Source organism: Oncorhynchus mykiss, chromosome 2, assembly GCF_057628025.1.
Source record: "Oncorhynchus mykiss isolate SJ-2025 chromosome 2, ASM5762802v1, whole genome shotgun sequence".
Taxonomy (NCBI): Eukaryota; Metazoa; Chordata; class Actinopteri; order Salmoniformes; family Salmonidae; genus Oncorhynchus; species Oncorhynchus mykiss.
In genome coordinates, this window is record NC_143023.1 from 41,993,454 (window position 1) to 42,019,249 (window position 25,796).

The 25,796-nt window shown below is 42.5% G+C and overlaps 1 protein-coding gene and 1 pseudogene across 1 annotated transcript; one reads left to right on the plus strand and one right to left on the minus strand.

Annotated features, from left to right (window-relative positions):
- The first annotated feature begins 1,216 nt into the window (after positions 1–1,216).
- LOC110490029 (F-box/LRR-repeat protein 4) lies at positions 1,217–20,147 on the plus strand. The gene is made up of 9 exons (XM_021563119.3): positions 1,217–1,374; positions 6,044–6,289; positions 6,464–6,806; positions 8,975–9,311; positions 10,469–10,713; positions 11,141–11,354; positions 17,411–17,482; positions 17,629–17,941; positions 18,184–20,147. The coding sequence occupies exons 2-9, from the start codon at positions 6,136–6,138 to the stop codon at positions 18,345–18,347; spliced, it is 1,842 nt and encodes a 613-aa protein (XP_021418794.1). The 5' UTR covers positions 1,217–1,374; positions 6,044–6,135; the 3' UTR covers positions 18,348–20,147.
- A 2,759-nt stretch (positions 20,148–22,906) lies between these two features.
- LOC118936750 (serpin B6-like) lies at positions 22,907–23,791 on the minus strand (annotated as a pseudogene).
- Between the last annotated feature and the right edge of the window lie 2,005 nt (positions 23,792–25,796).

Here is a 25,796-nt window from a genome sequence, read left to right on the forward strand (position 1 = left end):
GGGCAAAGCACAGGGACAGAAATGAACTTTTTTTTGTGTTTGTGTCTATGTGTGTGTGGTCATTTGCATTTGTGTGTGCTCACCCATGTGTATATGCATGTGTGCACAGTGGGCCGGAACAAAGGCCTGACAGTAGACAGGCTAGGCGGCGGTGATGCCTAGAGGAACTGTCAATCACAGAACTGGCAGCCCCGGTGCCTGCTGGCTCCAAATCATCCCCCTCCTCTCTCGTTAACTCTGCAGCTGGATGGACACCAGCTTCTCCTCTGATACTCTCCTCTGTTCCAGTGTCTTGGTAATGTACCTCAGCCAGTGTCCAATGACCACAGCAGTCTCAAAGCCTATTCTAGGGATAAGAAATAATCAAAGGAAATTATTACAATTTTTAACATATAATATAATTGAACGCATTGAATTGTTCTCCTTTCTAATTTTTGTCTGACAAGAAAAATATGCTAATCGTGTCAATTAATTTATCATGCCAAATATATTTGGCTATTTGAATTGAAATCAAAGCTTCAAAGATAAAAAACGTTTTTGATGTTCATGAAAATGATGTATTTTTTTTTACAAAAAACCCCCAAAAGGTTCAAATTGATAGAAAGAGAGAAATGCAGCTCTGTTAGTCAAAGGTAATTAATCGGCTCTCTTCACCCACAAAGGACGCCTGCTAATGAGAGCTTGGCTTGTGATTGGCTGCTGAGGGTTCCGTAGAGACCCACTGCTCTTTTGTGGTGACAATAGGGCCTCAATGCACCAGAGAGACAAAGTGACTGGACAAGTCATTCATCTATGCAAATGCTAGCCAAGACATGACCATAAGCATCCATTAATCTCTCTCTCTCTCTCTCTCTCTCTCTCTATATATATATATCTCTATATCTCTATATCTCTATATATCTATATCTCTCTCTCTATATCTCTATATCTCTCTCTCTATATCTCTCTCTCTATATCTCTCTCTCTCTCTCTATATCTATTTATTTATCTCTCTCTGTGTGTGTGTGAGTGAGGGACAGCCAACAATGCAGTCCCTCTGCCTTGAGAGGTCAGAGGCAGGTTGTGGCAGGAGAGTGCTCTGTTAGGAGAGGATAAATGTCACATCACTACATTCTCAGTCAATTCTGACAGACAAATGTTTTATTCACACTTTTTTTACATTCCTGATTATAATCACACACACAACCAGAATAAATATATTTCCAGTACAAAAGACTATAATTCCCACAATGCTCTGCTTCATAGGCATTAATACTCGATGTAAACAGAAGTGAGAACAAAAGTCTGCCGTTTTAGGATTTCTGTTAAAATAATCTCAGATATGGAACAAAGACAGTCTTGCTATATGAATGCTTAGTTTGATCTACTGTTAACGTAAGTACATATTAAACCTTGTTATGTTTGTTTTTATTATTGAGTCTGCCACAGTAGTTGGTCGTTTGCTAGCTAGACAAATCATGCTAGCTAACGTTAGCTATCTGGCTACAATATCCATTTACATGTTATTCAGTTACAAACGTCACATTATCATGTCTTCTGAATAAGTGAGCATTTGCATCAATTTTAGCTGAAATGATATTTATTTTTACTGGTTTATTTTTGGTCCACCATATGTCAAGATAATCACAGCTAACCTAGCCACATTCCTGGGTGATTAACGTTAATGTGTGTTCCATGGTTTCTCATTAGCTAGCTATAGTACATCACAAGAACAACTAATTAACGTAACAACAACGACGTCGACGTAACAAGCTATATCTGGCATTGCTGCAATGGCATGTTCTGTCGCTAGTTGACAGATGTTTGGGGTAGGGTTAGCTTAGCTAGCTATGTCAAGAATTTGTGGAAACTAAAGGGATTCTAGCTACACAAATTGTCTGGGGTGGGGGTAGGCCCACGGAGAGGGAAGTAGAGGAAAGATAATTTGACAAACATCTGTGAAGGAACATCAAAAGCTTTGATGTTTCAGCTCAACTTTTAAGTATTGTTTATCAATAATACAATAATTTTACTTTTTGAAGGTATTATCTATCTGGTGCTGAAATGTTTTTATTCTTTTGCCAGTGTCTTTGCAAGGAAACTTGCTTTCCAATCTGTTGGTTTGAGACTAAATTCATGTGGTGGAGCAGGCTATAATTTATGATTGCTTTATGACATTGATATAGCCTAGGCCTAACCAAAGAGGAAGATTGTGTTATTGGAAAACCGAATGGTTAGGCAGGAAGTACGACAGCAGTTCTTCCTCATTTTAGACATGTAACATTAAGCCTAGGCTAGGCGTTTTTGTGTAAGACTGAAACTACAGTGTGAACTTCGATAATAACATGAGTGGTGTGATCTCATTGGGGAGTGTTTTGTGTGCTATCTGACCAAAAACTGAGGGGTGTACTACATTTAGCATTTTAGTCATTTAGCAGACACTCTTATCCAGAGTGATTTCTAGTAGTGAGTGCATACATTTTCAGAATGTGTTTTCTTCATACTGGTCCCTGTAGAACCCACAGTCCTGATGTTGCAAGCACCATGCTCTACCAACTGGCGACACAGGACCACAGAATCAATAATTAAGCCAGCTATCTGGTTCATTAGAAAAGCTAAACTAAGAAATATGTTTTTGGTTGTTGGGTCAATCAGACCATGCCTATTTCAAGCTCATCTTAAAAAATAAAATGTAAATGTTTTTTTCAGAATATTTAGACAAGTTAGCTGGCTAACTCATTGATCTTGCTTTGTAGTATATCCCTCTCCTTGAGCCATTTGCTACTTACCTCCAACCAAAGTGACATCATCAGGACTAGTTATCAAGGAGAGTTAGCCCATTTTCTCCACCGTGTGGCAGAGTGGTACTGTAGCAAACATCTGTTCGTTGTGAAGAAACAGACAGCAAACCAAAAAACATACATACTGCTAAGGTAGAGAATAGTTTAGGGAGTAAATGTTATCTTAAGGGTTACATGGAGAAAGTCTGACCTCTGAAATGAAAATGGATGGCCCTCCCTCAAGCAAAATATATTTAACCTAAACCCTCCCTGAATGCTTTGAAAAACAAGTGACCCTCCCCTAAACCCCAAATAATAATTAAAACAATATGGATAGCAGAGAACATGTCTACCATTTGCCTTCACTTCTTTGAATTTTTTGTCCTGTTGGCGTTACATGGCAATGCAGAAATTTTGATAATGCTCAGGGCTGCGAGCCAGAAGGTTGTGGGTTCACTGTGGAGAAGAGTAGGGGTGGAAAGATCTCATTTATAGTAAAAACATTAGATGAATCTATCATCGTATTTGCTGGCTTACATTTGTCTGCGTGGGTAAGCATACTCTGTCTGGGCAGGCCTAACTTTTGCAAGTACCAAGCTCAGATTCCTAATTACGCCTCAGATTTAATTATTAACAGGGATAGTTTCTGTAAATTGTGTGGTATAAAATTACACAGAATGATGTGGAATTGCATGCCAAATCAGTGTGTCTTGTTTGCAACGAAACTCTCCATGTTAATAATTAAATCTGAGACTTCATTAGGAATCTGAGCTTGGTACTTTCAAAAGTTAGGCCTACGCAGACAGAGTATGCCTACTCACGCATAAAAATGTATGTTTTAACTGCTGGCTACTTTTCTTCCGTGGCTTAACCCAATGAGAGAAGGTTACAAGTGTTTCCCTAAAACTGTCTGGGTTTAAACATATTTTATTGTACAAAAAGTGAGTAGCTTAATCAATTGATGGTGACAATTAGATTACTTCCCAAGTAAAGTCTAGTTTTTGTTTCTTCGGCTATAGAAGGTTTTTTAGCTCAGCCTCTGAATGTCAACTAAACAATGATATTCCCATATGCATCCGAGTCAAGTCATTCCTCTGTATTTTACAGCTTGTTTCCAGCATAAAACATTGCGGACCAAAGCGCTGTTATACAGTGCCTTCGGAAAGTATTCAGACCCCTTCACTTTTTCCACATTTTTGTTACGTTACTGCCCTTATTCTTAAATGGATTCAATTGAAAAATCCTCAGCAATCTACACACAATAGCCCATAATTACGACGCAAAAACAGATTTTTAGAAATGTATTAAAAATACAAAAACGGATACCTTATTTACAGTAGTAATCAGACCCTTTGAGCTCAGGTGCATCCTGTTTCCGCTGATCTTCCTTGAGATGGTTCTACAACTTGATTGGTGTCCACCTGTGGTAAATTAAATTGATTGGACATGATTTGGAAGGGCACACACCTACCTATATAAAGTCCCACAGTTGACAGAGCAAAAACCAAGCCATGAGGTCGAAGGAATTGTCCGTAGACCTCTTAGACAGGATTATGTCGAGGCACAGATCTGGGGAAGGGTACCAAAACATGTCTGCAGCATTGAATGTCCCCAAGGACACAGTGGCCTCCATCATTCTTAAATCAAAGAAGTTTGGAACCACCAAGACTCTTCCTAGAGCTGGCTGCCCGGCCAAACTGAGCAATCGGGGGAGAAGGGCCTTGGTCAGGGAGGTGACCAAGAACCCGATGGTCACTCTGACAGAACTCCAGAGTTCCTCTGTGGAGATGGGAGAACCTTCCAGAAGGACATCCATCTCTGCAGCACTCCACCGATCAGGCCTTTATGGTAGACGGAAGCCAGACGGAAGCCCCACCTCAGTAAAAGGCACATGACAGCCCACTTGGAGTTTGCCAAAAGTCACCTAAAGACTCTGACCATGAGAAGCAAGATTCTCTGGTCTGATGAAACCAAGATTGAACTCTGGCCTGAATGCCAAGCATCACGTCTGGAGGAAACCTGGCACCATCCCTACTGTGAAGCATGGTGGTTATCATGCTGTGGGGATGTTTTTCAGCGGCAGGGACTGGCAGACTCGTCAGGATTGAGGCAAAGATGAGCGGAGCAAAGTACAGAGAGATCCTTGATGAAAACCTGCTCCAGAGTGCTCGGGACCTCCGACTAGGGCAAAGGTTTACCTTCCAACAGGACAATGACCTTAAGCACACAGCCAAGACAATGCGGGAGTGGCTTCGGGACAAGTCTTTGAGTGGCCCAGCCAGAGCCTGAACTTGAACCCGATCGAACATCTCTGGAGAGACCTGAAAATAGCTGTGCATCCCCATCAAACCTGACAGAGCTTAAGAGGATCTGCAGAAAAGAAATGGGAGATACTCTCCAAATACAGATGTGCCAAGCTTGTAGTGTCATACCCAAAAAGACTCAAGGCTTCAACAAAGTACTGAGTAAAGGGTCTGAATACTTATGTAAATGTGATATTTTCATTTTTTAATTTTAAAAAAAATAAATTAGAGAAAATGTCTTAACCTGTTTCTTTGTCATTGTTTTTTTCCCCCAATCAATTTTAGAATAAGGCTGTAACCTAACAACGTGGGAAAAGTACTTTCCGAAGGCACGGTTTTAAGACGACAAAGAAGGCCTCTGCTTTTTGACATTTTCTTTAATAAAAGGCAGGCTTATGGCACCCTCTCATACCCCCTCAATTTGAGTCTTGGATTTAACTTAACAGCCCTTCACTGACATGGAGGTAGGCTATTTAAAGAGTGCATGGTGGGTGGAGTAATTGAACAACCAAATCTATGGACATATCAGCCTATTGCCTAAATCTGTCTGTCAAACAGGTAGGCCAACCTTTTATTTCTTAAATAGGAAGAAATAGGCTCCAACACGAAGCCCTCTTGTTCAAATGAAGATTGAAATGAATTATGCAATTATTGATTGTGCCACAATGCTTCAAGTTTCAGAACCACAGTGGAAGTTACTTGAATCTGGCTTATTGTGAGGTCAAGAACTCAATAACATCATGAGCAAGAAACATTTTGTTTTTAATAAAATCTATTATTGTGATAGCAAGCTATAAATTTGACTTCGATCCATTACTTAAGACAGATACATTTGCTTATTTGTGATGAATTTGTCAAGAAAAAAAAGAATATGCCCAAGGTTTTACTACTAGCACTTGAAGATTAATGGGGAATCTTTTTCTGTCTTGCTTTTCTAACTCTTGCCTTGTGTGTCTTTTTGTCTCTTTCCCTAACCCACAGGTCCTGTATGTGGCTGGGCCTGTAGCCTGCGCTCTGGGGCCTCTTCCCACAAGCCACACCCAGCCCACTGCTCCCCTGACCCACTGTTCCCTATGCTAACCCTTCTGAGCATGTTTTACTATATCTGTCTGCGGCGCCGGTCCAGGAGCGGAACTCGGGGTGAGGCGCTGACCAGCAGGCGGGCCGTGGAGTCAGGCCAGCGGGCCACCCTGCCCATCAGCGTGGAGGTGGAACAGTATGCCAAAGGTATAATCTTTCACCTGCTATTGTGCCCTTGAGAAAGGCACTTAGTCCAACCCCTTAAAATAGCTCCAGGTGTGCTGCACTGGAGCTGACACTGTGCTCCTCCCAAAATGTGTGTTTGTGTGCTTTTGTCTGGTGGATTGGGATCAGATGGACTAACCTTATCCTATCCTATAGAGGTGCTGGACTTCAGCTCCCACTACGGCAGTGAGAACAGCATGTCGTACACCATGTGGAACCTGGCCGGCATGCCCAACGTCTACCCCAGCTCTGGGGACTTCACCCAGACGGCCGTGTTCAGGGCCTACGGGACGTGGTGGGAGCAGTGTGCCAGCGCACCTCTGCCGTTCCGCCGCACGCCCAAGGCCTTCCATAGCCAGGACTACATCGAGCTGGCCTTCGAGGAGCCCGTCTACCCCACAGCTGTGGAGGTGCTGGAGACCTACCACCCGGGGGCCATTGTCCAGATCATGGCCTGCTCCCTCAACCCCTTCTCTCAGAACCCTCCCACAGACGTCAGGTAAGGAGGACCAGTGGTGGTGTGGGACTCGGGTTGTAGAAATGTAGTTTGACAAATCTTCTATTGTGAAATCTCTGCTTTTCATCCATAGCCACTTTCACACCTTCCCTATATACCACCCTCCATCCCACTGCTGGCTTGCTTCTGAAGCTAAGCAGGGTTGGTCCAGGTAGGTCCCTGGATGGGAGACCAGATGCTGCTGGAAGTGGTGTTGGAGGGCCAGTAGGAGGCACCCTTTCCTCTGGTCTAAAAAAAAAAGATCCCAATGCCCCAGGACAGTGATTGGGGTCTTTCGAATGGATGTTAAACGGGTGTCCTGACACTCTATGGTCACTAAAGATCCCATGACAATTATCGTAAGAGTAGAGGTGTTCACCCTGGTGTCCTGGCTAAATTCCCAATCTGGCCCACATACCATCACGGTCACCTAATCATCCCCAGCTTACAATTGTCTCGTTCATCCCCCTCCTCCTCTCCCCTGTAACTATTCCCCAGGTTGTTGCTGTAAATGAGAATGTGTTCTCAGTCAACTTACCTGGTAAAATTAAGGTTTAAAAAAAAATATACCGTGAAACTTAAGTTAATAGCCGGGGTGTTCGTTTACTTCAATCTCTCAACACAACCGGTGCGTATTATGAGACAGGCTTCTATTTGAGTCAGTCGTCTATTTCCTTAATGCACACAGCGCTTGCTCAATACAATTTTGAAAAGACTACCACATTGTTTGTTGTGACCATTATAATAACAAATCTATCGCAGGTCAGACTTGCAAAGACTAAGCTGCCTATCATACACCCCAATTTCGCCATTCAGCACCATGGAGAGCGGTACCGGTAATCACAAGCCGTGTTTTCTTTTTGGTGGCGCCATGGCTAGCAACGATGACAGCATTTTTAAAGAATGTTTTTAATGCACATGACTGTAGGAATATCAAAGCTGTGTCCATGGTAACCTCAAACAATTCATTTACACCCAGCGTTTATTTGAAACAGGCGTTTATGTGCTGAAATTTGTGCCGATGCCCGGCTATTAAAAGGGACAGGCAGCTATTTGAAACACCGTTTAATTGGAGTTTTAGGCATCAGGATATGTAACAGACAGAGCGTTTGTGTGTTTACAGTCAGTATTTGTGTGTGTGTGTGCAAATTTAAGGACTGATTGGGCATAGAGTGAGTGTGTGCATAGTCTGTGCAAAAATAAAAATGTAATACAAGGTTCAATGCAGATAGTCCATGTAGCCATTTTGTTATCTGTTTAGCAGTCTTATGGCTTGGTGATAGAAGCTGTTCAGGAGCCTGTTGGTGTCATACTTGTTGCTCCGGTACCAGTTGCCGTGTAGAAACAGAGAGAACAGTCTATGGCTTGGGTGCCTGGATTCTTTAACAATTATCCGCGCCTTCCTTTCACACGGTCTGATATAGAGGTCCTGGATGGCAGGGAGCTCGGCCCCAGTGATGTACTGGGCTGTCCACACCACCCTCTGTAGTGCCATGCGATCGAGGGAGGTGCAGTTGTCAAACCAAGCAAGGATGCAGCCAGTCAAGATGCTCTCAATTGTGGAATGGAGTTTTTCTATTAATTAGTTAATATACCAATAAGATAGAGTTCCAAACCTCTCTGCCAATAACAGCTAGTTTTCAGTTTCCCCCTCTCTACTCAGACCACTCTGACAGTCCTAGAAAAATGATTGCTTGAGAAACTGCTCTTTGCTAAGAAGCTATTTTGTTTGTTATCAATTAAAATTGTCAAAAGTAATCACAGTAAGGTTCTTAATTGTTACCCATAAATGATTTGATATTGAGATTAAAATGGCTGCATTGGACCTTTTTAAAGTCATGGGTGCACATTGTTTTTGTTATTTTTTTTACAAATGGGTAGTCCTGGGACTCTAACCCATGCCTGGCGTTGCAATCGCCATGCTCTAGTAACTGAGCTACAGGGGACCACAACGAAATTTGTGTTTGTACTCTATGGGCTGGTTTCCCGGACACAGATTAAGCCTAGTCTCGGAATAAGAAGCACTTTCACTTAGATTCTCCATTGAGCACGTTTTATTAGTTTAGGACTAGGCATAGTATGTGTATGGGAAAACTGCCCTGAATGTCTCAGATTAAAGAGTGGTGAGTGCGTGTGTACCTCCTGAAAGATGTACCTCTGTCTGTCCCCAGGTGGGAGGTGTTGTGGGCTGAGGAGCCCACCAATGTGCTGACCCCCCAGGCCAGGCAGTTCTCCCCCAGCATCAAGCAGCTGAACTTCCCCACCAACTTGATCCGCGTGGAGGTCAACAGCTCCCTGCTAAAGTACTACACAGAGCTGGACGCCGTCGTCCTGCGTGGCCAGAAAGAGAGGCCCATCCTCTCCCTTTATAAGATGCCCAGGATCGACATCTGTGACCTGAGTGACAGTGATGAGGAGCTGTCTGACCCGGGAGCCTCCTTCCGACAGGCCGGGGATGGCAAGCACATTAACCTGGGGAATGGATACTTCGATAAACTGCCCTACGAGGTAGGGAGAATACGCTATTAGACACTCACATATACTACAACACTCGTATATGGCTGCTGGCTGCATTTTCTGTCCACGAAACAGCAATAGTTGCAGGACAATTGCAAGATGCTGTTTTTCAAACAATTCTCGCTTTGGTTTTAAAGATGGACTATGCAGAAATCGCTCCGCCATTTCCTGGTTGCAAAAATGTGAATAGTTCGCCTGATTTCAGTTTGTGACTAAAACAAGCAAGTACAGTGTAGAGAATCATTGTACCATCTAAACTGCTATGAAAAATATTTTCCATAACCAAAAATATTGTATGTTCAGCTGTTTGAAACTGGTGTACAAAACTGAAAGTAAAAAATGCAGAAGTGAAACTTAATGGAAACATAGAAATAGCACACATAGAACAGATATAATGCTTCTTATACTTGCTTTTAATGAGAATGACAGATCTATAACATGTGATATAGATTTTTTTTATGTGAATTCGGTCGGGTCGCCCAAAAAGTGACATATTGCAGCTTTGAGTGTAGTCCTATCTACTGAAAATGTTTATGCTTAGGATATCTTGGGCAGTTTTTGCACTTTGCGTGGACTTAATTGGACAAAATATATCTCCCATAGACCTAAACATACTGGCTTGGACCCATGGAGATATTTGATATTATGCTTAGTAATTTTCATGTCATAAAGACATGTCATATTTTCTAAGACAAGCTTAAAAACACTGGCTATTCTCTTGGTTTTATGTACTACTCTCCAAACCAGTGTGTGTGTGTGTGTAATACAATCTAGCTATTATCTGCTTGCTGATACACTGTGTTCAACAGGGTATTGTTTATTCACTGCACACATACACACATCTATTCTCTCTCTACCTCTGTCTTACTGAGAGAAGCACACATCCACATTGCACAAACAAGCAGATTCACTGCCACAAGAATATTGCTTTGTGTGTGTGTGCCACGTACACTTTTTTTATATTAATCTGCTCTTCCTGACATCATCCCGTCTGTTTACATTTGTCTTGTTTTCTTTCTTGCTTTCCTTATCCCTCTCTCTTCCTCCATTATTTATCTTTCTCTCTCCCTCTACCCCCCTCTCCCACCATCCTCCCTTCTCTCTTATTCTCTTTCTGTAATTATCTCTCCCTCCCTCTCCCCCTGCAGTTGATCCAGCTGATAGTCAGCCACCTGACCCTGCCCGACCTATGTCGCCTAACCCAGACCTGTAAGCTACTCCACCAGCACTGCTGTGACCCCCTCCAGTACATCCAGCTGAGCCTGCAGCCATACTGGGCTCGCCTCAGTGACACCTCCCTGGGCCACCTGCAGGGCCGCTGCACCCTGCTCCAGAGACTCAACCTCTCCTGGACCGGCAACCGCGGAGCCCTCACCCTCACTGGCTTCAGCAGGTGAGTTATGGGATTGGGGGGCTAGAGGATCTGGACATTTGTGGTTCATTGGTCTCCGTCTTCAGTGTGGCATGTGTGTGCCCATCACTTCTGTTGATTTCAGGGTGAGGAGCCATCTGTGTAAATATTGGACTATAAATTGTACCTTTCTGTATATTACTTGTGCTAAAATCTTTATTCTCCTGAGCCATTTACTTTATGCTCATATTCTGACCTTTTATTATTTATTGTTGTTGCATTGTCGAGAAGGAACCTGCAAGTAAGCATTTTTTAGTTGGACGGTGTATACCATGTGTATCCCGTATATGCAACTAATAAATCTTGAGACTGAAACTAACATAAAGTTGTCAAATCCGGAACTTCCCTGTTAATATTGTGTTGCCACGCCACAACACAGGTCTGACTTCCTCCCCCTCCTCCCCCTCAGCTTCATGAAGGCATGTGGTGGGAGCCTGGTGTGTCTGGAGCTGTCGTGTTGTCACTTCCTGAGTGAACCGTGTCTGGAGGTCATCTCCCAGACGTGTCCCGGGCTACAGGAGCTCAACCTGTCCTCGTGCGACCGCCTCCACCCCCAGGCCTTTACACACATCTCCAAGCTCACCCAACTGCGCCGGCTAGTGCTCTACCGCACAAAGATAGAGGTACAGTGCCTTCTGAATGGAACCCTGGACTTATTCCAGATTTTGTTGTTACAGCCTGAATTCAAAATTGATGAAATAAAAATAAAAAATCACCCATCTACACACACTACCCCATAATGACAGTGAAAACTTTTTGCAAATGTATTCAAAATTAAATACAGAAATATCTCATTTATATAAGTATTCACACCCCTGAGTCAATACTTTGTAGAAGTACCTTTTGGCAATGATTACAGCTGTGAGTCTTCCTAGGTAAATATCTAAGCGCTTTCCACACCTGTATTGTGCAACATTTGCCCATTTGTTCCTTTCAATATTCTTCAAGCCATGTCAAATTGGTTGTTGATCATTGCTAGACAACCATTTTCAGGTCTTGCCATATATTTTCAAGTAGATTTAAGTCAAAACTGTAACTCTGCCACATTCACTGTCTTCACTGATTTTGCCTGTTGCTTAGCTCCGTTCCATTAGATTTTTTTTATACTGAAAGACTCCCCAGTCCTTAATGATTACAAGCATACCACCACTATGTTTGAAAATATGGAGAGTGGTACTCAGTAATGTGTTGTATTGGATTTGCCCCAAACACAACACTTTGTATTCAGAACAAAAAGTGAATTGCTTTGCTAAATTTTTTGCAGTATTATAGTAGTGCCTTGTTGCAAACAGGAAGCTTGTTTTGGAATATATTTATTCTGTACAGGCTTCCTTCTTTGCACTCTGTCAATTAGGTTAGTATTGTGGCGTAACTACAATGTTGTAGATCCATCCTCAGTTTTCTCCTATCACAGCCATTCAACTCTAACGTTAACTGTTTTAAAGTCACCATTGGCCTCGTGGTTTCCTTCCTCCCCGGCAACTGAGTTAGGAAGGACGCCTGTATCTTTGTAGTGACTGGGTGTATTGATACACCATCCAAAGTGTAATGAGTAACTTCACCATGGTCAAAGGGATATTCACTGTCTGCTTTTTTTATTTTTATTTTACCCATCTACCAATAAGTGCCCTTCTTTGTGAGTTATTGGAAAGCCTCCCTGGTCTTTGTGGTATAATCTGTGCTTGAAATTCAGTGCTCAACTGAGGGACCTTACAATTATCTGTATGTTTGGGGTACAGAGATGAGGTAGTCTTTCAAAAATCATATTAACTTTTACAACCCAAGCGGCCGTCAACGGCCTTTCTTTAAATTACTGTAATGCCACGAACGGCCTTGTTTTTCTAACAATATCTCTGTCAATATTGAAAAATTAACTTTCTAACAACCTGTTGTCATATTGCCGTGGCTGTTGTCATCAACCGGAAACAGGGTATGATGTCATTTTGACTTTTAAAAAAAAAACTTCATTACTGAATATGACATCGCAGAAGCAGACATGACTTTTCAATGTGAAAGAGGCTTTATCTATGTTGGTTGGGGAGTCGCACACGTCCTTGCACTTCGAAAAGTGATGATGTCGAGGTGAGTGAAATAAGTAAACAGCAGTTTGGTGTCTTCAATGTTTGATGCTGTGAAACTTGGGGAATAGCTCACAGATTAGTAAATCATAATTTGGTTGCACATCCGTGCCAGTGGTCAAGCTCGAATGATTGCTCTCTGTCTCATGGAAATAGTTGCAGTGTTTAACGTTAGCTGTATATAGTCAACTAACTAGTTGATTGTTTTCTCTTGTTTCTACCAATGTAATTATACGGAAACTGCTTGCTATAGCTAATTAGTTAATCTGTCAGACAAGAAAAGTTGTGTGTAGCGAGCGGTACATTTGGACGGCGCTCACGAAACGTCAACCTCAGCTGTCACTTTCACCACTACAGACAACCTGCAAACTAGCCACTGCAATGAAGGCTAGAGTAAATTGTGTTTATCTGTCGGTCTTAGGTTATGGTTTGCTAGGTGCAGATAGCCAGCTAACACGCTGCTTGTTTTGCCCCGTTTCTACCGATGCAGTTCATTTGGAAACTGTCCCAGCTTCTAACAAATCGCCTAACATTGGTGAACTTTGTAGTTCGTCTCAGGCAAGAAAGCAGGAGTTGATTTGGAGGAGAGAGAGAGTGTGTGTGCGTGCATGTGTGGAATGGGAGGCGTGTAGCTAACTTTATCACACAATTTATTATGGACACCCCTTATTAGGAAGAGAGTGTGTGTGTAGAGGAAGGAAAAGCGAGACGGGGAGCGAGATTATGTTCCTGACTACAATGGTATCCTATTTGTTGCTCCTCTCCTCTCCCTCTGTTACTGTTCCTCCAGGTCAGTGAAAGTGAAGGAAGTGATGTGGAGAGTCAGGGCTCAGCAGTAAAAGGCAGGGTGGAATAGGAGTTGTGAAGAGGAGGGAGACAAGAGTAGAGGGAGAGGGGGCACACCCGAGAGGGGAGCCTACACTTCCATGGCGTGTCTGCCTTATGTCCCAACATTCACCCTTGTACCACACAGCCTGGGCCTAAAGTGACAGTGGCATGGGTTTTGGAGTTGTTTTTAAAAGTAGTAGGAACTTCTATCTGTTCCAGAGCTTGTAATGGATTACAACAAGAACGTGGGCGGGGTTGACCATCTTGACCAACTGAGGAGCTATTACAATGTTGGACGCACAGGTAGAAAATGGTGGACGTATGTGTTTTGGGGGATGCTCAACATTGCCATCATAAGCGTACATTTTATGAGGGATCCTGCAAAGGCCCCTTCCCAGAAAACACAGGCGCTGGTCCCTGAAGGCAATTCAAAATGCTGCTTGTGCATTCACTTTGATATTGCTACAGTGGCAGGAAGAGGGGAGATGGGTGTGGCACCAGGGTGCGTGGACCAAGATGTAACTCATTTGAAAGCAGGTGAAGTTTGAAGGGCACAAGAGTGGGTGTTTGGTGTGCATCCAGAGTGGACGCAGTGTAAAAAATGGGAGATATGTAGAAACCTCCTTTTGGGTGGTCTATGCCACTTTGCAGGATGGGGCCATGCATCTAGAAGTTCCATGTTGTAGGCTAAATGCAAACGCTAAAGTGACAGTGTGAAATATGAATTTGTCCTACAAGTCTTTTGTCTCTGAACACTTGTTGTGTTTTGTATATTCTCTTTTTTCGTCTCTATCTAATACTTGTTGCATTCACTGAATTGTCAAAGTAGGCTACTATTTCTATTTGTGTCAGCCCTGGTCTGTACTAAATCTTATTGAGAGGGGTTACCTACATTTTGAAATACTGTAGGCTCTGAATAGTTGTTTGCATTTCTACATTGTTACAGAAGTAAGAATCATTGTCAATCAAATGGACTACTTTGTGTGTGTGTTTTTGAAATAGTTTCTGGATATTGTCCTCTGATCACATTTTGGATAATTTGATTTATTCATATGTAAATAATATTTATAAGTATGGGTTGTGCTTGGTACATTTTTAAGTGAGTAATTTAGTCAGATGTACTGAAATGTAAAACTCTAGGGTTTTTTGTTGTGTTAATTGTTTTTTGATAGTGTCTTTACACAATGGAAGACAAAATGAGTGTTATTCCCATTGACATGAATGTGGTGTCATAGTTTTAAAGAGCCCAACCTATTCGATAATAAGTTCACTTGTAATTGTCATTTTGTTCTTTGTTTTGGAGCTTTGTCTGTTTGTTTGAAATGTGTGAGAATGAGCTTTATCTTGAAAATTGTCAGTAATCTACAGCAGCATTCTAGAATTTATATTGGGGTTTAAAGGGTTAAACACTATTGCACACCATGCAATTTGTGATTTGTTAAGCAAATGTTTACTCCTGAACTTATTTTGGCTTGCCATGAACAAAGGGGTTGAATACTTATTGACTCCAGACCTTGCAGCTTTTAATTTTTAATTATAATTTGTAAACATTTTGAAAAACATTCCACTTTGACATTATGGCGTATTATGACAAAAAATCTAAATTTAATACATTTTAAATTCAGGCTGTAACACAAAATTTGAAAAAAGCAATGGGGTGTGAATACTTTCTGAAGGCACTGTATGCTAAATAGGGATGCTAATCGGTTAGCCAACAAAAATACATTTGACCGGTCATGCTTATCGGTCTGTAGGTTAATTTGCATAATTTACTGGAATTAAATTGGCAGGTGTGTATTTTCGTTAGCCATAATCATGCATCTTACTTATCACACGCGTACATCATACAGAGCCTAGTCTGAGGAGCGGAATGGCCTGTCAACTGTCGGACAGCTCGAGAGCAGCTCCTCAAAAAGCTGGTAGCCTACTGGAGTGAAACATCCTTTTATAAGCCCAGTCATTGCGTAACAAATAGCACATGATTGCATTTCGAATTGTTAACTGTTTTGATGGCCACACTTTTTAAAAAGAGTTACAATTTGTATTTCTCAACTCGTAATTAAAGCAAGCCTCCCATTTGCCATTCGAGTGCATTGGCTATAGTCAACGGTAGGCAGGCTACTAGCGTGTCACTCACCACTTTGCAACGTAAGCATGAGGCTGTATTTTTTTTTTTTTAACATTTACATTTTTTTTGTTAACCTTTTATTTAACTAGTTAAGAACAAATTCTTATTTACAATGACGGCCTACCCCAGCCAAACCCTAACCCGGACGATGCTAGGCCAATTGTGCTCCGCTCTATGTGACTCCCAATCACGGCCGGTTGTGATACAGCCTGGATTCGAACCAGGGTCTGTAGTGACGCCTCTAACACTGAGATGCAGTGCCTTAGACCGTTGTGCCAATTGTTTGAAACCTGAAAGTTTTACTTCCCTGTAACGAGGAAAGTCTTACCCTGCTTCAAAGTAGCCTACCAAAAATCCAACCATAGAAGTGTGGAGGCAATTCTTTTATGAAGACTTCATGCCATTAAACAGCATTTCTCTCTTGTTCTACAAAAGCATGTGTTTTGTTTGAATTTAGTACTAGCTTTAGATCCAATAGTGTCCTCCGCAGTGCTTATAATCAGACTTCAAGTGTGAAAGGGCTTGGCCAACCGATGGTTCAATGGAACACTGTTTCATCTGCATTTTTCAGCATTACCGATGTTATTTTATATAGATTGTAAACAGTAGTGGGCCGAGTATCGATCCTTGGGGCACCCATAACTTAAGCATGATGCCGGCGCTAAGGTTGTGGATTCATTTCCCACAGAGATCACACACTAAAAATGTATGCACTCACTGCGTTGTCACTTTGGTTAAAAGCGTTTGCTGAGTTGCATATACTCAGACGATGTTGTAACACAAGTTCTGCCTTATTTTTAGGCTAATGCACATGGGTAAATTGGCGGTGTGAATGGGTTAAGAGGTAGTTGTGTTTCCTATTAGATGCATGACCTGTGGATGGCATCATTGTGGTTTACGTAGGACTAATTCTCTGCTGTCATCATTTGTAATGAACTCAGAGCTCGGGTCACTGTTCTCGCCCAGGCTTGCTACACAACCTTACAGAGCATTTCTGAGTGTTGTTTTCATGTTTCAGCCTTTTCCTAAGGCAGACACTATACCGTAGTCTTTCCAGTGCAGTGAGGTTGAGGTCTAGGCTTTCAGGTTGTTTACTGCAGGCAGACTGAGCAGGCTGTGTGTGTGTCTGCAGTCCTATGTGTCATCCAGCCCTGTTGTCTGTCATTAAGCTGTCACTGGTATAATTAAATAGTTCTCAGACTGTCAAAAGGTAAAGAAAGAGACCACAACATACACACACACACGTACACCTTCGAGATATTTGCTAAAGTACACGTCACGCACCCTCAATTGCCATTCGGTGGCATGTTGACAGTTCCACATTGAAATCTCACCTCTATCCCTGTCTTACAATGGTGGATAGGTGATAAGCAAATGTATTAATTTACGTTTTGAAATGTTCTACTACCCTAATACTGTTGTGCGTTTGCCAGACCAAGTCATCTTGGAGAGATATTGAATAACATGGTGTAGACCTGTTTTATTGTACTTTTTGAAGTGACACCTTTGACACACATTCCTGAGTCTCTCATTTTACTGTGTTTGTACAAAAAGGGGTGCAATCATCATATTTTGGGTGAGTAGATAGAAACTTAACTCAACTTCGTGACATTTTCTCTCTCTCGCTTTGTTTATGCTGCTGCAGCAAACAGCCATGTTGAGCATCCTAACATTCTGCATTGAGCTGAGACACCTCAACCTGGGGAGCTGTGTGATGGTAAGATTCCCCCCACAAATGCACTCAGATAGACATTTCTAGGATCAGCTTCACTCCTAACCACAATCAAGAATCATGACAATTGATTCAGTTATTCTATGTTAGCTGACAGCCCTGAGGTCACCACCCCTATGTTCTCCTTTCAGATAGACGACTATGACGTGGTGGCCAGCATGCTGGCTGTCCGCTGCCGCTCACTGCGCTCCCTGGACCTGTGGCGCTGCAGAAACCTGACGGAGCGCGGCCTGGCTGAGCTGGCTGCAGGGTGCAGACTACTGGAGGAGTTGGACCTGGGCTGGTGCTCCACACTGCAGAGCAGCTCGGGCTGCTTCCAGCACCTGGCTCGCAACCTGCCGTGCCTGAGGAAGCTCTTCCTCACCGCCAACCGCACCGTGTGCGACTCGGACATTGAGGAGTTGGCTGCCAACTGCCCCGCACTGCAGCACCTCGACATATTGGGTGGGTACTACCTCCCCCTTTCTTTCTTAATCTATATCTCTTTCTCTTGGTCTCACACAAGTTTATATAAAATCATTTTATGTTCACACCCGATATTTGATATCGTATTTTACTTGGAGCGTTTAAAACACAGTATTCACTATTATTTGTCTGTAATTGCCTATCTGATTAATCTATGTATTTCTGAGTGGTCACATTAATGTTGCTCACTCCTGTGGTATGTTTGTGTTGTTGATTGACAGGCACCCGGATGGTAAGCTCCTCTTCCCTGAGGAAGCTGCTGCAGGCGTGTCCTAAGCTCCTCCTCCTGGACGTGTCCTTCTGCTCGCAGGTGGACGCCCGCATCGTCCAAGAGCTCTGCGGACTCTTCCCCAACGTGGCCATCAAGAAGAGCTTTACCCAGTGACCTCACTCAGCCCCACCCTCACACAGGGGCAGTGACACAGGGACACCAGGGGGAGGTGCTAATTTAGATTAGCAGGGTAGAGTACTACTGGATTTCCAGTGGGTAGAATGAATGGGCCTGATGGCTGAGAGCACTGAGGCCTATTGTAATGTGGACTGAATGGTTAGGAGTGTTGTGGTGCCCTAAGCATCAGCTGAACACCTCACCCACACCTCAACACAGTCTCCTCGTGTCAAGCCGCTGAATGCAAGAAAGAGTCTTAAGAGTAAAACTGGTTGAAATCAGGGTCACGGCTGCCAAAGCCGCTAGATTTCATCATTGGTCAGCCGGTAACTGACACATCTGGTGGCTGCTTGTCATCTGCCCACCCCCCACCACCCTGTGACGCATTTAGTAAAATGGGTGACCTCAATGTTGCATCTGAATCTGAAATCTCAGGGTTTTTATTTTGTTTATATTGTTTTAATTTGTTTTATTTATTTTTGTCCGCGAAACATTTGAGTCCTGTTTGATTTCCACTGCCACAGTTTGTTCTGAGACAACAAAAATTATGGGAGTTCATAAAAATTTACATTTGGCACTGATACTGAGACAAAACATTTTTGGGGTGTATTTGATGTTGAATATTGTGCAAATTGTATGATTGTAAAATTATATCACTTTCCTTAATTATTTATTGATCTTGTAGTATATTATTGCACATCTCCAATGCTATGAAGCATTTCCTTTAAACTGAAACAAAGCTATTGAGGAATAAACGCTATACAATAGGCTGTACTTGTGAGCACCCACATTCCCATACAGAACATCTTCGCATGTGCATGGGAGGTCGTTTCACTCTCCTGCAAATGTGATAATCGAGGGGCAACTACTGCGGAGTAGATTAGCCTCTCTTATCCCCTCTCTTCACTATCTTTGTTGTTGTGGATATCGGCCTGATATGCAGCTACTGAAATTTTTTATAGCTGAATCTATCTTTATGCAAAACCTGAAGTTTCATTTTGAGCACATGCTAGCTAGTATGTGAAGTATTTTTGTGCCTTATATTCATGACTGAATGTGGTGTCCATGTGTGTCAGTGATTTGTAATGCTTTGCTTCCTGCCCTCTACCAAAGTTACTAGCAAATCCCAGGTCCCTCACTATAGCTTTATTTGACCAGTGAAGAAACCCATGCAGATCTGTCATCTTGATTGACACATGCAAAGCCATATTTATTTTAAACAGAATCTTATCTCCATCTTTCAATTCCCTTTTTATTAAGTGGCAGTTATGTGAATGTCTGCTTTTTGGATTACATTTTCTTTTATCTGTGGAAACGTGGTCTGGTCACACTCAAATCACTAAAGTAACCTGCAGAGGCAAACTATTGAAAAACATATTAATGTCAACACTCGTACAACGAACACACACACACAACAAACGCACACAATCTGTCATCCTGCTACACAAATCTAGTTCCTCTCCTTTGTCCGGTCACTAGTTGACCAAAGTCACCACAATTTTCACATTGTAATGCTACTTTTATTTAAAGGCATTTATTTATGTGGACCTGCTCTTTTTTGCAGTGATTGACCTTTCCCAGTTAGTTTTGGATGTGTGTGTGTGTGGTCAAACTTTGTGCCATTTGTAAAAACTTTAGTAATGTACCCTTAACTAAGTGTGAATGTCAGGTGTGGTGTCATCAAGACTCGCCGGCAAATAACCGCTCTAAAGTATTGAAAAAAGGTTGCACCTCTACTACGACAAAACTGGGTGCTTTAATTTTAAATAAACAGAAGGTTGATGACTGAGACTACATATTTATCCCCAACTGTATATCCATTGAAATGCCAGGTTTGACTGCCTTGTATTTATGGCTCATAGTGTACATTGTGCTGACATTACACCACCTTGTTTTGATCACTCTTTAAATAGAAAGGTGCCATACAGTGTTCTCTGGCTTGTCCCTTGTAGGATAATTCTTCTTGGATCCAGGTAGAACCTTTTCACCCAACAACAAACCCTAAAATGACTAGTTTCTTTACATGAAAAAGGTTTGATGTAGAACCCTTTTTTCTGAGGTGCCTTATCATGAGCGGTGACTCAACAGAAATAACTATATTGAAGGGTAGGGGTAGAGTCTTCTTGCCTTACGACTCAAACTGAATTTTTTTTGCCGATGCTCTTTTGTTTGCTACGAACTTCAGTCTGAGATTGCCGTCATTGAAGTCGTTTGTGGTGATGTCAAATTGAGGGGTGTTGTACCAAACAAAGTAATCAGTGATTGGGATCACCTCTAACCAATCGGAGTAACCAAGCCATTGACACATTTTCACCCATTTACCCATAGGCTTTACACACGTGTGTTCTGGCTCTTTGCTCAGCCCATCGGTTTCTGGGACCAATCAGAACGGTTAGAATGTTTTTTCCATTCTAGAAATTGTCATGGAGTTACTCAGATCCAGACTCATTGCAGAGAAGAAACTAATGTCTGTGGGTGTGGCAAAGCATTAGGCCAGAGCAAGGAGTTTGGGTAGCCAGGCAAAGGGTCATCTTGTGTTTTTGGAACAACTAGAGGCCATTAGTCAGGTTGACTGGAAGTTCAGCATTAGCCTTAAGCCTCTGCCGTTTTACTGCCTATTAATACTACAGGGAGAAGTGACATACTCTTGTCTCCTTAATTGCCTTTTAATAAATTGTTTGTGCCCGAGTTTAATGATGTATATTGTGGCCCTGTAATGTGCCCTAATGATGGAGAACGAGGCGGCTGCCGGTGAAGTATTCATTTGGACTGCCTCCCCGATGATTACTGATCCGCCACTACCACCGCCGCTGCCCCCCCCCCTCAGACAAGACGTGATTCATGGAGACTTTCTGCTCGATGCAGCGGCTTGATTTTTCACTGTCATGCTCTACTATAATCCTAATGCATCCGTAGGGGATCCTCAGCAATTAGTTTAGCTTGTATTTGTTTTGCAAGAGCCAGGCCAGATGAATCTAGAAGTAAAAAGTCTGGATGAAATGATTGCCTCTTAAATTAAAAGTTCTGAAGTCAATTTTTTTTTAACCCTAAACAAGGAAGGAGCAGATGTGAACTCTCCCAACAGATGATGTTGAACTGTTGTGGTTACTGCTGGTCTAACAAGCAAATATCTAAGCATGGCATAATGAGAGCTTTCACACTACTGAGCCGAACCAAACCAAGCTTGGCCTGGTTACGGATCCATCATAGTTGCTGGAACTAGGGGGGAAAGGATCATGTGAAATGAAAATATCTGAGCCTGCACAGGTCAGATCTTGTTGGCACACTTGTGTGAAAATGCAGTGCATGGGGTCAGTGATGTCACTGTTGGAAATTTCCCTCTGTCCAAGCTATAGTTTTTTCAGAAAGGTGGGGTTCCTTTGATGTTCAATTTATGGTTTCCACTAGTTACCACAGCCAGAAATGGGCTATATATGATTTTATGATATTTAATACATGTTTCTGTAGGTTGCCAAACCTTTTGTAGTTTTTTTCAGACACAAATTAAACAAAATAAAAATTTCAAATTCAGATTACAGACATTGTTATGCAACATAATTACATTATTAAACAATTCTGCAAACGTAAAATAACAGTATAATCTCTTGTAGGCAGATTCTGCGTGTAGACCAAAGAATCAGTTGGAACTGAATGGGATGCTTGAGATGACAAGCAGCAGAAGTTCTGCTTTTTTGTTCTTAGGATGTTTTAGGATTGGGCGAAGGCAGTGCTTAAACTGCTTCAATTCAAGTGCTTTGCACATGGGAGGGGGGTTGCTTTGGCTTTGGGAGAAATATATTCAGATTCTCTTTAGCCGAAATCTGCATAGATGATGTTTTGACAGTGTCAGAGGTGGTGGGACTGCTTTTGAGCTGTCAAATCCAGAAGTGGCTCCCAGCGTTATACCTAAAGCAGACATTGCCATTGGCTGCACCGAGTCACTTTAATTAAGAGAAATGCCATACAACCATGTTTACAAGTCCGAACACTGGAATGTGAATTTGTATCTACACCTCGATTAGGCTGATAGAAATCGTCATGATCACATTTAATGATTTTCAGCATCATTATTTCTATATAGCGTACACTTTCACGTTCTGAACTTCCAACGCAAGTGAGGTGGGTGTGGCTTCGTGACAATGATCACAAGAGCAGCTCCTTGCCAATTTGACAATTCCAACACAGTTCCACCTCTTACACTGCCAAAACATCAGCTATGCATGCGGGTGTTGGCTATCGCCGGTTAGCGCTTGATCTGATTGAATCTAGGCCTTCGTCTTTGCCGAAACTCTCAACTTCTAACACGTTTTGGCCCGGAAATTAATCATGCAGCTGACCAAATTACACAATATTTTACTTCTGGGTTAACCGAGATTACATAAATTAACATAATTATTACAAATGACAACGTTGTTTACAAGGACGATCTCCCTTAAGCATTGCAAAGTCCAATTGTATGAATTGGAATTCGTAACATATCTTTTTTTTGCAGGACGTAACATATATGAAATGAATGACGTTACACACAATTGTGCAACATTTTGGGGGCCCGTTTATACAAAACCTCTAGAGCATCACTTTAAGGGGAGCAGTACCTGCCACAGAAGAGGATGGTTTGAGTATTGTTGTGGCGCATGAAGAACAGAAAGGGGTGGTCTGTTTTGAAGGTATGTATATTTAACATTACTGATCAGGGAGACCGCCTTGTGGCAGCTGCAGCCTTCGGTGCCTTCCTCATTCACCTCTACAAAGGCATCTCCAGGTTGTTGGGTGGGTGTTGGGTGACGTACCTGAGAAATTGCTCCTGAACTCTTCAAAGGAGTCCATCATGCCCATGCTGACCAGAACTGCTTTTAGGTCGCAGGTCTTCTCCATCTTCAATCTGGGGAAGTGCATATGTCCCACCTGGTCCATGCAACAAACGTATCATACGTGAGCTCCCTCTTCAGCTTCTCCAGCCCAGTTTGTCTTCTATCTCTTCTGGGATCATGCTCAGATCACTCCAGAATCTAGAAGTTGACCTCAGGGATTAAGGTCAAGCAGAACATGCTCTCCTGATACATAATTTTCACTGGTTTACTCTAATTTCTTCTCACCTTGAACTGATCTTTTCTGGTGGATCTCTCCTTGAACTCCTTGCCTCACTTGCAATAAATGGCATTCACCAACGAGTTTTGGTTGTTGACAGCTCCCTTTTGCAACCGGTCCTGGAGTTTTCCCTCTGTCTTTTTATCCACCCAGTTAATATTAACCCTAGCTGCCTCTGCATTTGACTCAAAGTTGACAGACTCTGACCTGGCACCGTAGTACTTCCTAGTTTCACAGAGAAAAGCTTTTGTAAAGGCTTTGCCAGGTTCAGTGCATAGGGGGTAGTGCGTACGGGGACCAGACAGGAGTTTTCTGAACACCTCCGCTTTGTGGCGGGGCAGGGTCTCTAACATCCGTGCGGCAATATTGCCCCTGGCCCCTTCAAACTGGCGGTTGGCCAGGCTCAGTGTGTATGGGGTTTGTCTTTGTTCAACTCAGGATTTTTTTTTTAACCCATCATGGATGTCACCATCAGCTTTGTGGAGGTGCAGCGCCTCTGATATCTGTGTAACAGGATTGCCCTTGGCCTCAAGGAATGCCATAGCCAAAACAGAGGAGAGAGGATGTTTCCTTCGCTGTTCCTCTCGCTGGTCTTCTCGAAGAGATTCAGTGAGAATTTGTTGTTTGACACAGACAGAGATGCCATCGTAACTGTTGTGAGCGACAGGGAGGAACTGAAAATGAACTGATGTGAGACTTATAGAGCGGGGCGTGGTCTCAAAGGTGAAGAGGAAATGCGTTCAGGTCAAAAGTACAAGGGTGCCAATCTTTCTTTCAAAGCAAAGCCCACCGCTGGTGCGCATGGCCAAAGAGCTCTATGTTCATGTCATTGAACAAATGTAAACGCCTGGAGTTTGCTTAACAGCATTGGCACTTTGATTGGAACTGGTGGTATGGTCAGGTGACATGAAAATAGAGCTCTTTGGCAACACGCACCAGTGGTGGGTTTAGCGTTGAAATAAAGAAGCATAATAAGAAAAGAACCCCATACCTATTGTAAAAAATGGGATCTTTGATGTTATGGGTCCATTTTGGTTCCACTGGTCCTGGGGCCCTTGTTAAGGTCAATGGCATCAAGAACTTTACCCAGTACCGGGACATTTTAACCAAAAACCTTGTTGCCTCTGCCAGGAGGCTGAATGTTGGCCTCAAGTGGATCTTCCAGCAAGACCATAGCCCCAAGCACACATCAAAATCCATAAAGAAATGGTTAATTGACCACAAAATGTTGCAATGGCCATCTCAGTCTCTGGACTGGAACCCTAATGAAAAACTGTGATTTGAATTGAAGAGGGCAGTCCATAAAGCACAGAGGAAGGATATCCAGGATCTGGAAAGATTCTGTATGGAGAAAATGGTCTAAAGATCCCTCTTAATGTGTTCTCCAATCTCATAAAGCATTTTAGAAAAAGGCTAAGTGTCATTATTCTAGCAAGGGGGATAAAATAATATAATTGTTTTAAAAAAATGTAGCATACAATATAGCTAAGTATTTGTATTATTTTATATAGTCTTTTTTTGCTCATCTTTAGAGAGAGGGAGAGAGATTCAACCTAACCTGCCCGAGGGAGGCCTCACCATGACAGTTGTCTGTGTATGTGACTTTGTGTCCTCTCTGATTACCCAGCATTGATTTGGAAGGAGACCAGACTGGGTGGGACAACAATGCATGTATACGATGTAAAGACAGACAAATTGCTAACATCATGCCTTTATTATTATTATATCCATTTTAGATGTGAGAATAAAAAAATTAAACATGTATATCCACCCCCTCCTTCTTTTCAGCACCATATGCTTTTATCTTGACAACTAGGATCATAAGAGACATTGAACCATTAAAATGCTGTTAATGTTTCTGTTGAGGAGACAGCCAGTGAGTGCTTCCCAAATTGCACCCTATTCGCTATATAGAGCACTGCTTTTGATCAGGGACCATAGCGCTATGTTCAAAAGTGGGGCACTATATAGGGGATAAGGTGCTATTTGGGACACAGCCAGTGAAATGAAGGCATGTGAGATGGCCATGCTGAGGGATGAGCCGTGCTTTATGCTCTGTGAACAGGGCCAGCAATTAGGCTGAATAATTACGCGCTGAAGGGGAGACATGCTTCGCCCCACTGATCAGCAAAGTTCACGCAAAGTTATAATTAAACAATAACTTGTTTACAAATGAACACACAAACATTTGTGTACTTAAGGGCGCACAGTGTAGTTAGCTCAGATGCGTCTGAGGTTGAAAAACAACAATGTCAAATGGTGGAATTATAGGAGCTGGTGGAATTATGGGCGCTGGTGAGCCTTTGTCACGGTTATCTAAGGGAGAGAGAGAGGGAGCGAGAGAATCATCCCACTGGG